The 18097-nt window shown below is 39.4% G+C and overlaps 1 protein-coding gene across 2 annotated transcripts in view; it reads right to left on the bottom strand.

Moving 5' to 3' along the window:
* The window catches only part of cpne5a (copine Va), a 124835-nt gene extending 106958 nt beyond the window's left edge, over nt 1-17877 (bottom strand). For both annotated transcript variants that reach the window (XM_012870671.3, XM_012870670.3), the window contains exon 1: nt 17109-17877. In XM_012870671.3, coding sequence (XP_012726125.1) covers nt 17109-17218 — 110 coding nt within the window. In that variant the 5' untranslated portion in view covers nt 17219-17877. The remainder of the gene's footprint in view (nt 1-17108) is intronic.
* Between the last annotated feature and the right edge of the window lie 220 nt (nt 17878-18097).

Here is an 18097-nt window from a genome sequence, read left to right on the forward strand (position 1 = left end):
ACCTATTTTTGTGATGGTGGAAGTAAAATAATCGTAACATGTCACATGTGCAACCAGTACCTAGATATCTTTTGTTGTTGGAGGCCTCATGACCCCAACCAGACACACTTTGTTGCAGTTCTCTGACATTGATTTTTTATTTCTTTTTGTTTAGCTCCCTCACCCTTCTGCTCACTGTGTGACAGCAAATAAAGCGAGTGAAAGTTAAAGAAAAACATGGTGGAGGTACATTTATTTTAGAACAGATTGGTAGAGGTATCAAGGGATGTGTCTCTGGTGTTTTTGTTTAAAAAACAATTATTTCTTTACATGGATGATGTTCAACCGGACTGAATAAATTTACTCAGAGCGAAGGTTGGATTTTTCATAATTTTCCAGCCCCAGATTAAACTACTGCACTAAAAGATTCATGCATTTTGAGGCTTTTTGCACCTTCTGTAGAAGGGCAAGGAAGGCAGGTGATGTATAAATGCTTTCATGAGGGGTGTTTACCCTTTTGGAGAACTTGAAGTGAGCACAACTCATCCTGATGTCATTTGACGGTACCGTTTTCGGGGGGGGATAAGAACGCAACGAGTACCCTGCATTTTTCAGGGTTAAACATTGGATATTTTATGCGGAAAGGAGCAGCAACATTTTCCCTCAGGGCAGACTTGGAGGCAGCTCTGTATGTGAGTGTGTGGTGGTGGTGGTGGGGTGTGGTCCCCCTGTTACAATATTGGTAGCGCATGACTCTTCCCAGGTCATAACCTTGATTTCATTATAGATGAGCAGAGACCTGCAGCATTCTGGTACACAGCAATTTCTTCTTGAAACTTTATTTCAGAGAAACTATAATAAATGGAGAAGAACCAGTTGGAGCTCATGCTTAGCATTGAACTATGAACATGAAGATAGATAGATAGATAGATAGATAGATAGATAGATAGATAGATAGATAGATAGATAGATAGATAGATAGATAGATAGATAGATAGATAGATAGATAGATAGATAGATAGATAGATAGATAGATAGATAGATAGATAGATAGATAGATAGATAGATAGATAGATAGATTTTATTTAGAATCAAGGCTATACTGCTATTTTGTTATGTACAGACTAAATGTCTGCCTAAATTATGTCATCAGGTTCCCTGCTGGAGTATCCGACTGCAACAAAGCTTGGGAAACTTCTCCGTGATCTAAAGGCACTTCCCCAAAGGCAAAAAGCAGAAAAAACTCCACAAAAACAACACAAAGAGATTGAATGCACCATCCAAACAATATGATACACACTTAATAAATAAGCCCCTCGCTATGCACCCTAGGAAGCCAGAGACAATACCGAATGCTTTACATGGCTTTGAAGGTAATTTCAGTCTGTGGATAACAACCAAAAGAAGAGATTGGAATAAGAGAGGCCTCTTCTTCAGACACACTTCCTACCACAAGCTTTCACTGATTTTCATCTACTTTTGAATATCCCTCTGAACAACACGATCCACTTTAGTCAGTAGCTGCTCTGCATATAAAAGGCAATAATGAACTATTCTTGTCATTGGAGAAAAGTCACTCGGTGCTTGGTGAGCATAAAGTAAGTTAATTGTCCTCATCCTTTTCAAAATACCAGAGTGACATTTAAAATCTCCAACTAAAAGTGACATTCTCCTTCTGGCCTACTAAAACTAAATTAGATAGTGATTAACAGCTTTGTTTCAGTAGACATGTAGCATGCCTGTATCTATTTTGGGTATTGTTCCTCTACCATGAAGAAACCATGCTTGGAAACCTTAAAATGACCTTAGATTTAGTCTAAAAACAAGTATAATTCTGCTGTCTTAGTATATTTTAGTATTTAACAAAGACAAAACAATTGTATTATTTGAAATGTCAATAAATGTGTAAATTGTATAAATTAACATGATAGACCTGCACTTTCTGCTTCAACACCTGTCTGACTGTCGCCCTGAAAATGTAGCACTCATGCCTGGATTTCTTACTGGAGCAAAGTTTGAAGATTTTTCCACTCTTAGTCACTTCGAATAAAAGCATCTGCAAAATGACTAAAAATGAAATGGAAATACAGCCAGAACCAATTGTAGCACCATGATGGAGGACTTCAGTAACATTTTGTATCAATTTTATTCCTCCCTTTATTTTCACCATCTTTTAAAAAAGAAAAAAATGTGTGTATATATATATATATATATATATATATATATATATATATATATATATATATATAGATAGATAGATAGATAGATAGATAGATAGATAGATAGATAGATAGATAGATAGATAGATAGATAGATAGATAGATAGATAGATAGATAGATAGATAGATAGATAGAAAGAAAGACGGCAAGGTAGAAAATGATCAGTTGCCCCAATTAACAAGGCTATATTCTGATGTGACTGAAAAATTACTGCAGGCACAAGTTTTTCAGCACAAAACTGTTTTATAATCTATCATTTCATTTAACATTGTAAACCAGAGACTTTTCCCCTGTGATTTCAGTGATTCCCATTCCATGTATAATAATACAAAAGCATATAGATATGTCTTAGTATAGGTAATTGCTAGTGAGCATTGGATATGAATAAACTGAATGTACAGCAGCTGAAAAAAATAACCCTTGTCCCTTCAGGCGACAGCAGGATTTCAATGAATATAGATGAGAGTTTAGGGCCAAATCCAAGCATGTACATGTGAGTTTGTGTTTCTGGACATAAGATCTCCTGACTAAGGGGTATAGGAAAGATGGGACAGATGAAATGTTGTTGGATGTTAGCTTTGGGCTGACTTGACAACCGTTGGAAAATCGTCACAGTAGATATCAGTGGAGATAACAAAACTATCCGTGACTTGATGCTTTTTTAGGAGCCACCTGGGGTCTTGAGTGATGTTCATTAGTTCCAACCAATTAGCTCTCTCTTTAGCCCATCTCCCAAAGCAGAGGGTGCATCACTTAGAAAGAGAGAGAGCAGGAAAACATGACATCCAATTAGATCGTCATGCACCTATGCATGGTCATATTCAACACCTTATCCCATGAAGCAACAATAAATTATTACGTACAGCTGTGCAATTTAAATCGAGCATCCGTTTGTGCACATGTCCAGAGTGGCAATGTTTGAGCCTCACAATGGGTGTTGACATCCCAGATAATCTATTTTCACTAAAGTAAGGCAGCATATTTCAAAAGTTGACTACTTCCTCTGAAGAGTCCCCGGTGGAATAAGAAAGGATCATTATCCTCAAAGCTACACAAGACGTTTGTTGATGGAGATTAAGTTCATTGAAAGTAGGACAAACATAATTAGATACAGTAACTTTTCATTCCCAGTGCATTTCATTTGCAAAACTTCTTTCAGGCCATGCCACTCTTGTCATCAGCAGGACAACCTCATTGTAGATTCATGAAGTTATTCAATTGGTTCCATCACTCCTGAATTTTACAGAGTCTACTAAAACTCTGAATTCATGAAGCTCTTCTATTAACTTGTGCACTCAATATGACGTTAGCTCCCTGTGTAATCACTTGTCGAACAAACAAATAATTAAAATTAACTTCACTTCAGACAGAAAAACAATTTATCCAATACAGGGGAAAAAATACTTTTAGGGAATTTCTTAATCAGCTTAATTATCTCTACAAGCTTAAACTGAAGGCCGCTGGACTTCTATGGTCCTCAATGCCATTTCCCATCTGATCTGAATGGCTTGTTCAGTTCTAACAGATGGATGAAGAGTTTAACACTTAAAGCACCCTCCACGCTTATTGGCACCCCTGCTGAACAAGTGCAAAAAGTCTTAAAGTCAGTTCACTTTTCATTGCAGTAGCAGATTTATGAACTGAGAAAACTTGCTGCAGTGAGCTTTGAAATGTTTATTTTTGTATCTCCTTTTCCATTCTCCTGTGTGTGTTGGCAAGACATACGTGCCCTTTTTGTTATTGTTACAGTTTATGTATTTGTTTCATTACTGCCCATGTAGTAAGTGTGAGACATTTAAGGTAGGAACATTTTCTTGTTTCAGTTTTCTGACTTATGATGACCAGCACACACCTGTCTTACGATAATGACATGTTCTTGTCATGATTTAGGTTTTTGTTGGTTTGTTTTGGACATGAAGATTCAGCCTGTCACCCAATCAGCTCAGTCTCCTCAGTCACCGGTCATCAGCCCGGACCAGCTCCACCTGCTGCCACTAATCAGTTTCTACTCTGCTCACTTGTTCCTCAGCCTTCATAAACCTACCTCACTCACCCACTCACTGCCAGATCGTCTCATCACCTCACTTGTGCTCTGCCACACTGGTGTTTTCAGTTTGGTTCTGCCTGCAACTCCTGGTCTGTCACCATAGAACATTTCCAATAAACCCTTTTTAATGTAACTCTGTGTTTGGCTGAATTTTGGGTTCACACCTCACATCTCTGGACGAAAAAAACCTAAAAGACCACTGCAAACAGTTTTGTTTTACCCACAGTATATTGCCTGGAGTCATCCAGTTGCCTTCATGACCATATGTCATCCCAATATTTATCCTATGAATGTATCTAGTAGTAAGGAAATGTCACAACAGGAATTATTGCAAAGGGAGCCTACTATCACAGTACCGGCTAGAATTCAATGAGCTTTGACCCGGTCTTTAACGAATGTTTAGAAAAGCAGACTGCATACCAGGGTGCTGGATATCACAGACCAGTGACTATTTATTTTTATTCTATAAAACACAAATGATTCTCAAAGAACGACTAATAAAGACCTTGATATTTAAATATATATTTAAATAGTGCAGACTAACTCAACTAGTGCAAAGAATGGCTGTCAATGGGTGTAAACATGTTGATTTCAGAAAAGTCTTGCCATCATCTCTTTGGGTACAGGCACACTGCAAATATTGATGCTCAATTTTGATTTATTTTTTTTGCATGGTTGTTCACAGCACTGATTAAACTGCCATCAGACTTCAGTCTAAACGGTTCAAGACCCCCAAAGCGACCTGTCATGCAACAGCTGCTGTTTACGGAAGTAATGGTGGGTGTAATTGTTACTGTAAGTGTTCAGTAAAGCTTTGTTTCAAAAAAGATTAATAGTGGATACCAGTGTCTCCGTGTTATTATGAAATTGTTGAGCAATGGGAGCCAATAATATTAAGACCACATCATAACAAGACGAAGAAAGATGAGAAAAAAAGCACAGCTGTTTTTGGAGCCATAACTGCTACTGAAAAGTCTCTGTTGATGTTTAGTGAGAGCCAGGACAGTGACGTAAAATGTGGATCAAATTTGGCATGACCGCTTAGACTGCATGCACTTTGAAAAATATCCGATACATATACGAGTCAGTAACACATACAGAAGAGGCACAAGTCAGAAATGAGGTATTACAAATGAAAAGCACTTTTATGGTCTCATCAACCTAAAACGGAAAGGATAGATTTAAAAAAATATATATTCTGTGATTTATTTCATATTAATTGATGCTGGCGTCAGTATCTGCACTACCAGTGATAATTTTGTGAAAACAACAAAAAGAAGAAAAACATTTCTCCAATAAATTTGTGTATTTATCTAAAAGGTAAACTTTAAAAAAGTCCAGTGTGAGATAATGCAGCTTGAATAAAATAATAAATGGAATTGAATTTTGTTTACGAACCTTATCCGCTTGTGCCTTTAAATGTCAAGGTTGCTGTGTTACCGATTGCTAGGGCTTTATACCACTGCAGCAGCTTCAAGAACATATTACATATTAACTAAAGACAACAAGGCATTATTTGTAAATTATACAGCATAATATAAATTATGCAAGCACTCTTACATCTTACAGGCTTTTCGAAGTGTGTGTCGAGAGTGATTAAAAATTGAGAAAGGCTTTTGTGACATCGGCTGGGATGGAAACAAATTATTCTCCTTCTTAAACAAACAGAAGAAATTACATATAACACATGGGAGAGTTGTGGTAAATGTGTGGTTTAATATGGCTTTTCAATTACCTCAACCCTTGTTGCGGGTATTTTGTTTCCATTTAAAAACCTTATTGGTTTTTAAATGGAAACAAAAAGAAGAAAAGGAAATGGATGGTTTGCAATTCGAGGTTTACTCTGGCTCTTCACTTACTCTCCTGCCCTTAGGCCGTCTCTTCGTTGACTGAGGACACACATTATCCATTCATTCAAGCTTCACAAGGTCAATAGGTCCTCTTTTTTGTCTAATATATCCTTAAGCAGTTCTTAGAGGCCAACGCTCGAAAAAGCAAACAGGGGACGTATAAGCTTCTGCAGAAGCTGACCAACCCCTTTACAAGTAATAAAAATCCCATTATATAGACAGAAGCATCCTGTTTTCCTCGGGGGAACTCTTGAAAGCTAAAAATATCAGCAACACATGATGCAGACAACCTCATGAGATGCTGTAAGAAGCACCACCTCTGAGATTAAAGCTAATAAATCAAAGGACCTGATAAACTCTGATGTACGAGTGTGTTTTATGAGTGGATTATCTGTGCTTGTATCGTATGCCTAAATCCCCGGATGGCGTCACCCTCAGATACAGATTAATGCTGTATTTTTGTGTAGAACAAAAATGGCACTTTCATCAAACTTTAAAGACGTTTGGCTTTTTTTTTTTTTTTTTTTTGTATTTGCAGAACGCCAATAACTTTCACTGGGAAGGAAGCAGGTGTCTTCTACTTCTCCATCTGTTAAATTATTCAGATTTAACCAGAGATCTCTCGGAAGTGCCGATACCTGCAGCAGAGTGTTCCCTGGGCAGCCATCTCACGGGCAGCGACAGAAACTCCGTCATAAACCAGCTGCTCTGCTAGTTATAATAAATGAGTATGAAGACATACGGTGACTTCTCTGTTTCAGACCGGCTTTTGGCGTGGAACTAATGTCTGACCTAAGAATAATATTACTGCTAATTGCATATAGTGACAAGTCTGGAGGAGAGAAAACTGAGGAAAAAGCACCGTGAAATTATAACCTTAGTAAAGCACTCTGCACCAACTCTTCTTTGAATTTAAAGCTATTTCCTCTCATTATTTAATTCCTTCCGAAGAAACAAAGGTATATTTTATGGTGCATGACATACTTTTAATAGATTTGAAACATTTTCCATGCCCTGAAAATAATAGAGCATGCAGATCCATCTTTGTAAATATATATTGTGCTAAAGATGGAATCCGCTTAGTTTTTGCACGACGACATTAATCATTTATAGCTAACAGGCCTATATAACTTGCTCAAAAAGAAAACAGAAACATAAGGATATGACAGTTCACCTTTGTTTCATGCTATCAAGTATAAATGCCACAGTTCACGGGTTTTAAAGCAACGGTCAGTTCATGCAATAACACATTTTGTGTGCACAGCCCAGCGGACAGTCATCATGAGTTACAGCATCTGTTTCAAGCCCAGTCCTGATTATTTCCTAACCTTCTCCATATCATGTTTAATGTGTGAATGCTTTTAACCATCACAAGTCTGAGTCTGGTGTCATATCCTGAGCGCCGCATTCAAAGTGCCACCACCAAACCTTGCCCACGCTTTAGACAACCAGTTATTTGACTGTACTCTATTCTACGGCTGTCAAGACTTCACAAAACGTCTTTAGTCCTTTAAAAAGACAAAGTATGCCTCTGGTTACAAATTAGAAGATTCTGTCTTCGTGGCAGTTTCACATACTGCTGTCAGACTGAACTGATGTAAATTGATGAACATTATGCTTAATCAAGTCCACTGTAAGAAAAACTCGTGCTGATATGAACTGAGCTTTTAATACATTTTGTAGGCCCTTTCTTAACAAAATAGATTATGCAGGATTCTGCTTTACACAAAGGATCTGCTGCTTAAAATAAATTGTAACAAGATTTTTGTAACTGGACTCAAATGAGTTGATATGGCATTTCTCATTTACATTAATTGAAACTTTAAATGAAGACCAGCTTTATCTCAGCTTGCTGCACATTCTGAGAAGATCAAAGAGGCAAATGCTCATACCAGAGATCTGCAGGTATTCCAGACTCAAAACTGTGAAGGAAATATCTTTAAGTTTCCACAATCAAGCTGTGCCTTTTAAAGCACTAATTTTCTTAGCTGCAGACTCATTACTCAAAACTGTTTTTCCTTCCAACAACAATAAAGTGTAAAAAAAAAAAAAAAAAAACAATTAAGTCAAAGTTGTGTTAGTGAGTAAAACCACTGAACAGGCATGAGCTGGTTACCTCTGTACGTACACCAAGCTTTCAGAAATGTGTGGTTTTAAAAGTCATTCAGTTTTCAATATCCACTTCCTACAGTTTAGTCTTCAGAGACATGCCACATGAAGGGCTGGGTTGACCAGCATTTCCTCCGGCTGTATGGAGCATTGAGTAATGCAGCGACGCCCCTCCCCTCCCCACCCGCTGCTGCACAGCCAGCTGAAAGGATCTCACTACTCACTATATTTTTCCCTCGCTTACAGGTGCTGCGAATCTGAAAGGCAAACTGTGAGCGTCTGAAAGGTAATGGAGTTAAATCAACCAATCTTACTGAAGTAACACTATTTTTAAAGTCATTGCATTGGAGCCCCAAGAAACTTCTCTAACACACACACACACACACACACACACACACACACACACACATATATATATATATATATATATATATATATATATATATATATATATATATATCCCTCGAAAATCGCTAAAACTTTATCATGTTGTTTTCTGTTCCAGTATCTGTATCAAAATCAAAATACTAATAAATAATAAATCTCAAACTCAGCATTGTTATATTTTTGATTCTAATCAATTCAATTCAATTTTATTTATATAGCGCCAATTCATGAAACACGTCATCTCAAGGCACTCTACAAAGTCAAATTCAATCAGATTATACAGATTGGTCAAAAATTTCCTATATAAGAGAAATTTGTATGAGGCAATATGGTATATTGATTTAGCAGCAATTTTAGGCTTTTTTATTTAAAGAAAAAGCAATAGGACCATTTTAGAAATGTGTAACTTTAAGGTTTTGTGGAAATACTGTGATACAAAATAACGGAGGTATTTTTACAACAAGATTGTGAACCATGTGAATCTCGTACCGGCTGATGCCAATTCTTGAATGCTGCAGCTCATCAAATGACCACTTTAAACCAAGGCCAATACATTTTTTGGAAAGCTTTGTCCAACAAATTGCTTCTGTAAAAAGCATAAAGCTCCTGTATGTTTTCAGGGACAGGAAATTATCTCTGCAGCCCAGCAGCGAATTTATCTCATCAGTCTCAAATATTTTACAGTCTTCCCATCCATATTTAATAATGTAGCCACCGTGAGTGACAGGTAAGTGAGGACCTATCTTAAAAAGTGACAGTGTCCTGGCCAAATGTAACCACTGTATGTCACTGCAGCCTTCAAAACTCAAGATGGCAACTGTTCTTTCAGGTTCCAATGAAAGCATAAAAATAAAAATAATAAAAGCTCAAGCTTTTAGACAAGCCAGAAATCAGACTGGATCAGTGGCTCTCAAAGGTGTAGACACCCCTGTTAATATGCCAGGTTCACAATACCACCATAATCAATTTAAAAATGTTTTCTGCATTTAATACAAAATGCATGCCCTATAATTTAATTGAAGAATAAACAAATCTCTTTACTGATTGTATGAGCTTACATACCTATAAACCAATACTTTGTGAATGTGCCTTTTGGTTTATTTTCAGCATTCAGTCTTCTTTAGTCAGAGTTTATCACCCAAACTACATCTTGACATGGCAATATTTGCCCACTCCTCCTCAAAAATAAAAAGCTCCTAATCTGCCAGACTGTGAGGACATCTGGTCCACAGTTTTCTTAGGTGACTCCACAGATTTAGTTCTAGACTCTGGGTTGACTTGTTAATTTTTTTTTCCTGTCATGGATTCATTACTTTTTTATGTTTGGATGTATGCTTGGGCTCCCTGTAACTGTAAAAAAAATCTCAAGTTTTCTGATGCCTTATTTCAACCCAGTGTTGGATTAAATGGGACCGGTATTTGGAACTATTCATAATCCGCCTTGAAAACAACCTGAGATTCATCAGAAGTGATAAAGCCTTTCATAATGCTGCCACCACCGCCTTCCACAGTGGGCAAAGGAATTTCTTTTAGCAAAGCTCAGGCCTTTTTGTGCTGTTAATCATACCTTTAATACCCAAATCTCTGAGTTTAGTTTCAACAAACCATAACACATTCGTCCATAAGGTCCTGGGTGTTTGTTTGTTTGTTTGTTGTTGTTGTTCTGTTTTGGTTTTTTTTTTTTTTGGGGGGGGGGGTAGACTTATATATTGAGAATACAAGAGGTTGTTATTTCATTTTTTTATTTAATATGCAATGCATACTTGTTGGAAATTCGTACAGCCTCTTCCATACTATTGGTAGCCTCTGTGGTCGGTTTCTGCCTTTTTGTTTTGCACCATTTTTAAGAAAAACATCCAGTTCTCATAATGTTGCCCTTGTCCCAATTTTTTCCATTTGTTTACCACTATCTCTATTGTGTAGTGAGTACTCTTCTCCTGATCACTGTGTATGAACTATCTCTGATTATTTGCAACCTCTCTGCAAATGAGTGCGTCAGCAACAGGACGGAAATGTGGAAACGGCAGGAAAAATCCAACCAGGACAGAGGAACCTTGTTTCAGGTGATTCAGATCGATGGTAGGCGTGAACCCAAGAAGAATAAATGTGGAAAACAGATCAGAACAAGGGTCAATAAAGTATAAGTTGGCAGGTGTGCATCCACCTGATTGCTGCATTTTCTTGACAGTTTTCCTTCTTATAGATGTCCTTGTTTTGTAGTTAAATTTTACAGAATAAATGTTACATTATATGTGAGAAAGGTTTGAAAACGATTGATCACAATGTTCTGTACATCACAAAAAGCACAGTGTTTTCACACAGTCACTGTAGGTTCCCCAGAGTCATATAAGGAATGAAATACTCCAAGTCCTCCTGTAAGTGTTGCTTTAAAAATGCAGTATTAGATATTTCCTTTACAGTTAGTTACAACTAATGAACAAAGTCTCCCTGTATTGTCTGGAAAATGAATTTCCTTTTTTTTATCAGTAAAGAGGTAAGTTTTGAAAGCATTGTATTTAATATTTGTGTATTGGGCCATCAGGATGAGACCGGCATGAAGATGTTCCCATTAGTCTAGGGACACACTTAATACTCATGTCAGTTTAAAAAAAATACTCAGAAATTACCAGCCCACCGCATTTTGGAAAAACAACTCCAATGCGGTGCATTGCTACAAGAATCATTTCACATTTTGCTAGCCTCTAGTCACTCGCTGAAAGATATGTAATATAATCCCTACCCTGAAAATAAAATGTAACTGTTTATAGGTCCACTCCACACACATTCTCATCCACTGGGGCAGAAATCTCCCTTTTGGCAACATGTCCAATCTAATGTATCAAACGGAGCTCTCCTATCTGACAAAGCTTGTTTTGGCCTCCAGCTAAAGTTGTCAACAAGTGAAAGACCTTCAGCATATGCAACGGTGTGTGGAAGCTTGAATAGGATGGCTGCTACTGTTTGTGCAAATCTGCCACCAAGCCCTGACACATGAATCTCCTAACATACTCTGCTGACCCCTGGGCTTTCTTGAAAACAGGCACCAATTCAGCTTGATGCTTCAGAGCAACATGGGGATATTTTTGATCTCTCACACATCAACCTGCCAGTTTTCCTGCCTTTCAAACAAACATTTTTTAATCAGATAGCCAACAAGGGGAGGGTTTTAAACCTCTGTACTGCCAATCCATAATTGTGCTTTCATGGGATCTACAGGTGCTGTCATGTGTCCCGAATAAGAAGTTATTAATAACACTGACACCACCAGAAAGCCAGCGTTTGGGATCCAAACTCATTTTCACTGTGTCATGATTGCATGTATAATTATACGCTTCACTGGCCTCCGAGACTAGCCTGTTTAAATTATAACACCCCCATAAATTGGAAAAAAAAAAAGAAATTGCTCCTTTTTGACACTCTTGTGTCTCACAGGGTCTGATCAACACCCCCTAACAGATGTGTCAAAGGAATCACAAACACAACCGGCCCTGTAGGAGAAAATCCAGCAGCTTGCCCCAGGTCAGTCAGAAAATTTAAACTTCTCTCTTTCTTCAAGAGGCCTCATTAATATTTTATAATCTTGCACAATCTAAACTAGTTTAACTCAAACAATCTGTCTCCAGGGGTGGGAAATAAAAGGATTTTTGAACCAGAAAAAAACAGCTCTGGGGGAAACTGAGACTCAATTAGAACAACAATCTTTATCCTTAAAAAACAGTGAGTTTAAATCTGAATCAGCACATTCAGATAAAGGATGCATTTATAACACAGCTTGCAAATTAACTAATACTCTTTGAACTGTTTCCACGTCTTTATTCCATCACATCCAGCAATGTCAATCTACTTTATTGGGATTTTGTGTGATAGACCAACACAAAGTGGTGCAAAATTGAGAAGTGCAAACAAAAACGACACGTGGTTCAAAAAAAGTTTTGCAAATGAAAATCAGAGAATTGTATTCTGTCCCTTTGAATCTCATACCCCTAAATAAAATCCAGTGCAACCTGTTGCCTTCAGATGTCACCTACTAGGCAAAGTGCACAATCTCACAATAAATACAGCTTGTCCATTACAGAACATTATTGAACAAACAGCATCATCAAGACTGAGAAGTACTTCATCTCTGACCAGAGATAAGGTTATGGAGAAGAGCCTCATTATGAAACAATGCTTTGAACATCTCATTGAGCAAAGAAAAGAATTAAGCAGAGAAGAAGTCACGCAAAATGAGCAAGACAAAACAAAAACATATTAATTCCTGTTTGCAGTTTGCCTCAAGCCCTGTAGGGGACACAGCAACCATGTGAAATAATGTGCTCTGGTAAAATGCCATCAATACTCAGCTTTCCAGCCTACATGCAAAACACCATGTGTGGTAGTAAACTATCACTGCACATCACTCTGAAACCTATCTGATGGCAGCATCATGCTGTGGGGATGTATATATATGACAATCATGAACATGCATGTTCATGTTAAAGTTGCGCAGTAAAAATCCAGACATAGATCCGATTGAGAATCAGTGGCAAGACTTAAATACACTCTCCACCCAATCTGACTGAGCTGAGCCATTTTGTAAAGACGAATGGGCAGAAATCTTAGTCTACTGACAAGCTGCAAAGCTGTTGGAGACATAACCCAAAAGACTTAAAGTCATAAATGCAGTGGAAAAGGTGGTTCTACAATGTTTGGACTCAGAGGGACTGTACACATGTAATCCCAAATAAAACACATTAACGTTTATTATTGTGATAATGAATCAAAATGGTTCAAAGGAAATTAAGAATTTCCTTGGTATTGCCTTTCAAATAGTTTCGTTTGAGCAGCGATGCCGGATATTCTAATCATCCTGCTGATTTCATTAGCTCGGCCCACGTCTGGAACAAGGATTGCTTCAGGTAGAGATCAAGAAGCAAGCCACGAGCTCTCGTTAGAAACCGGGAAACAGCAATCAGTGGCCTTATGTGGCTGCGGAGCTCTGTTTCAGGGCGCAGGCATTCGTGTGATCTCTCCGTGTGTTTCAGCAGGTAATAAATCCCTCAGGAGCGCAGACTGGCCTGGCGGAGTTAATGTGGATCCAAACCTCCTCTTTGGAAGGCGGCGATTTGACGCAACGCCACACTAACCAACCTTTGCACAAATTCAGTGGCTGAAGGGAGCTCCAGCAATACGGCACAGATCAAGATGCGGTGTCTTCATCTCTGTGAAATTGGAAATGGCCGGGGGTCGCTGATGAAGTTCCATGTTCATGATTTCAGGTGGGAGGCTGAGCTCCGCCTAAGGTTCTGTATCGTTCAACAGCGTACTGGTTTTTCTTTTAATACCCTTAAGCAGACAAACTGCTAAATGTGTCAGGCTGTGGCCCTGGTGCTTGGTGGTCCGGTTTAAGTGAAATAAATATCCTTATGCAATGTCCCCTAATGTTTTATTTAATTATTAAGATATTTTCTACCCATAATGTGAAAAAAATGAAACAAATGCAAGATGCATCATCCTCGCCTAACATTGTTGTGATAAAACAAAAAGCAGAGTCTGAACATTCGGGCTTATTGTCTTAACGCCCCTCCTTCAGTCTGGTTTAAATGTTCGACCATTAGAAACATTATGCACGTATATGTGTCGTCTAACCAGCTAAAGTGAGGCGGAGAAAGAAAATATTTTCCCTTAAATTAGGCTCTGGCACCATTTTAGTAACATTCATAGCTAAAAGGGTGCTTCACAGTGGAGCAGCAGAGCTAAAGCAAAGCCCCAGTTTCCCTGGAGCGATGTGCATTGGGAACTCTGAGACGGTCTGGTAAGCTGAGATATAGAAAGGGCGCATTCTTCAATTCAGTAGGACTCAAATTTACTGCTTTACTCATAAACATCGTGTGGCAAACCGCACGGAGAACTTATAAAACATTCATTAAAGCTGCTTAAATATTAACAAATGAACACACTCCTTAGTGCCACTTTAGAAGCGGGGTCAGGCGCCAAGGGACCGCTGGCCCTGACCCGCTAAACTGGATTCACTGGTGAGACAGAAGTAGGAAGAGGGGCAGCTTGAGTGTGAAGAGCCATCTTATCAGCAGGCTTGAGCTTGAGCTGACACTTGAGGTACGGCTCACTGGCTGACCTGCAACCAAAACCAATCAGAGGCATAGACGGGGAACAATGTGCTATCGCGGTGCTATGCACTTGTTTTGATAAGCGCCTGCCTGTTTCGGCCCCTCTAGTTTGTCGGGGGGTGCTTGCTGCAATATCAGCAGAGGGCTATGAGAGCGCCTGGAGGGCAACGCGGCACGGTTCAATTCCATGTGCTCTGCAATCTCAGAGCTTTCAGGCTTACTAAATCAATTACACAGGGTGGTGGAGCCTGTTCCTCTCTCACTCATAATACCCGTAATACCCATTGTTTCTCTATGCTTCCAGGGAAAGACCGAACACAGACTTCCTGCTAAGTTGATGGCTTTGTACTTCATGTGTTCAGCTCCTCAGCTGTCTGCACAAATCTCGATCCTTGACGCAGTCGTAGGAGGGACTGTAGCAATGTGCCCAAGTCACAAAACAGAACATGCAGAACTTGAAGTCTTTGTCTTCGGCAGGCAGCGTTTCAGGACCCGGCGAAAAGGGGGACTCGTTTTCCTCTCCAGCGAACAAGGTCCAGGAGGACGTTTTTGGTTTGGAAGGAAATTACTGATTACAAAACAGCAGAGCTTCAGGCCAACAACACCGCTCCTGGCTCATAGTCTGAGGGGGGAAACGGCAGCATCCATGGAGAGTTTTTGAAGGGGTGGAAGTTTGAGATCACTAATAATGCTGGAATGACACACCAAGACCAGAACAGAGTTTCAGGAGTCTTTTAATTGGTTGTATACAGGTAAACTCAAAATTATTCAACCCCTTGGGGAACATAGAGTTTAGATTGTTTTGATTGATAAGTTTGTTTCTGACGAGAACTAAGACTAAAATCTCTCATTACAATTAGTTATCAGTTTTTATTGGGACTTTATCAAAGTGGTATGTTAACAGTTATTTTACTCTTCTCAATAATCAATGGAAACATCTTTCTTGGCATCACAGCACTAAACCTCTTAATCTAATCGCTGATCATCTTTTTGCTTGTTTCCACTGGTATTTGGACGATTTATGTTTGGTGAGGAGTTCCAAGTCTTTGAGGCTGGATTGCGTGCTTGCCATCATATTTAGCTCCCATCATAGATTTTCTATCAGATTTAAGCCTGGACTCTGACTGGGCCATTCTAAAACAGTATCTATGCATCTAGTCAGAGGAAGCATGATAACATTTGAGAGATTGATTTTTGGGTGGCATGTGGCGCAGTGCCAGAGAAATTTTCATCATGCAGCCAAAGCTTTTTCCACAATAAACACCTAGTAAGGTAAACAAAAAAGAAAAGAAAAAAAAAAAAAAAATATATATATATATATATATATATATATATATATATATATATATATATATATATATATATATATAATCTTTTTATAATCTTTTTCTACATCTGGTTTCATAGAAACAATCTTTTTCCCAACTGGGTGAATAATATGCAAACAATAACAGAGTATCACATTCTGCTTTGTGTTTGGTTGATGAATCCCTCGCCTGTGGTTGTCCCTTCTTCATTTGCATAGCAGTTACACTTTGCGCAGCAAGGAGATTCAGAGAGCTGAACATTGTGGATCAGGGATAAACGCCGCACAGCTGTAGAAGCACTGCAGAGCCACTAATATCAGTGTTCCTTGTGAAACATTAGCTCACATTACACGTCGTTTAGATGTTGTCTCAGAGCACCAATAAGCATATGCATTAAGAGCTTCCACCTGCAGCCCCACCCTATCCAAGAGAGACTTCGCAGGGTTTGTTCTCCCTTTTTTTGCGATTTTATGAGGATACAATGGATGGCGCATCTCTGCACGTCTTTGTGACAACCTGCTTTGGCACTGTCTCACGCATGACTGCCTTAAAAGGGGGAAACCTCTCCGGTATGCTGGAGAAACTCGTGGATGGTTGTTTTTTGCGCGCCTGGCACGCGACAAGGCGCGCGCGAAAGCATTTCACAAATCAGTTTTAAACTAACGGTGAATCAAACAGACACCCGAGAGATTGTCTGGAGGATTTTTATGCAAAGCATTAAGTAAAAGTTTAGTCAAAACGATTTGCGTGGTTTTACTAAATGTGAACATGGGTGGATTGTTTTTTGTTTTGTTTTTTGCTGTTGTGTTTTATTATTATTGCTCCAAAGCTGATCAAATCTCCATTATTTGGTGAATTACTTTATATGCATGCGCATCTGGCCGTGCTTTACCTACACAGTCATAATACTAATTATTTATTTTTTTGTAGATTTCTTCAGATACAAAATCTGGAACGTTATTATTTTTATCGAAATTTGTCATAAAGTAATAGCGTCTGCAACACATTTATTACAACTATCCGACGACACTGTCCAGCGTACTATAACCATAACGCGCGGCTTTCCAAGCGCACAAACACACACAGCACCACCAAAGCTCACCTGCAGGACACGGTGATCTCCACTTTGGTGGCAGGGATGCTTCCACTCATGGGGTCGAAGTCACAGACCGTCGCCGTGGCCTCCACCGTGTCCGTAACGTCCCCCTCCATGCGTGCGGGAGAGCCTGGCCAGCTCCTGTGGCCGTGTGAGTGAGTCCTGCTGGACCTGAAGAGCCGAGGGCGGAGAACCGGAGCGCGGCAGCTGAGCAAGCGCGGTCAAGACAGACCTCCTGGATGCGGTCCGCCGGACGGGCAACAGCATAGAAAGTTTAATAGAGGCAGCAGAAACGGCGGCAGCGAGGCGACCGACTTACAGCAACCTGGGATCAAATGGCCGGACCCAGTTCAAACTCCGCAGAATGAGCTCCTTCCGTCTGAGACGGAGGCGCTTTGAAAAGTAAATGCAGTGAACTCCACCCCTCCTGTCTGCATTCTCCAGCTGTGGCCATACACGCAGCGCCGTGGCTGGCTCTGATTGATTGCGAACTGATCGTGTTTCTGGTCTAAATTAGTTGGAAGGGGGCTCTCAAAGAAAACAAATAACGGACTGACTAAACCCTCTGTCGGTTCAGAACAGGTGAAATTTTTTCATCAGCTTTCGAGAGCACCGCGTTAATTAAAACAGGCAGGAGACTTTCCTGAGACTAAAAACGCTCTTCCTGAGTTAACGTCAATGCGCGATTCTCCGTAAAATCTGATTATCACCATTTTTGAAAAGAACATCCGTGCCGATCAGTAACTAGCTCCTGAAGGGGGACGGAGAGGCTGCGCGCTGCGCTTTCAGCATCTGGACAGCTCATCAAACCGCTGCAGCTCCAGCCCCACTTCTCATTTACCTCGCCAGTTCTCCTGATTAAACAACCTGAAGGGGTGAGAAAGATTTCAACCTGCCAGAAGAGCAATTCACATTTAAATTGCCACAGCCAAAGGGGCTCCTGCATGTGTATAAAGTGAAACAGTTTCCATCAGAAGTTACTGATGACCGACTAA

The sequence above is a fragment of the Fundulus heteroclitus genome, chromosome 1 (assembly GCF_011125445.2).
Source record: "Fundulus heteroclitus isolate FHET01 chromosome 1, MU-UCD_Fhet_4.1, whole genome shotgun sequence".
Classification (NCBI taxonomy): domain Eukaryota; kingdom Metazoa; phylum Chordata; class Actinopteri; order Cyprinodontiformes; family Fundulidae; genus Fundulus; species Fundulus heteroclitus.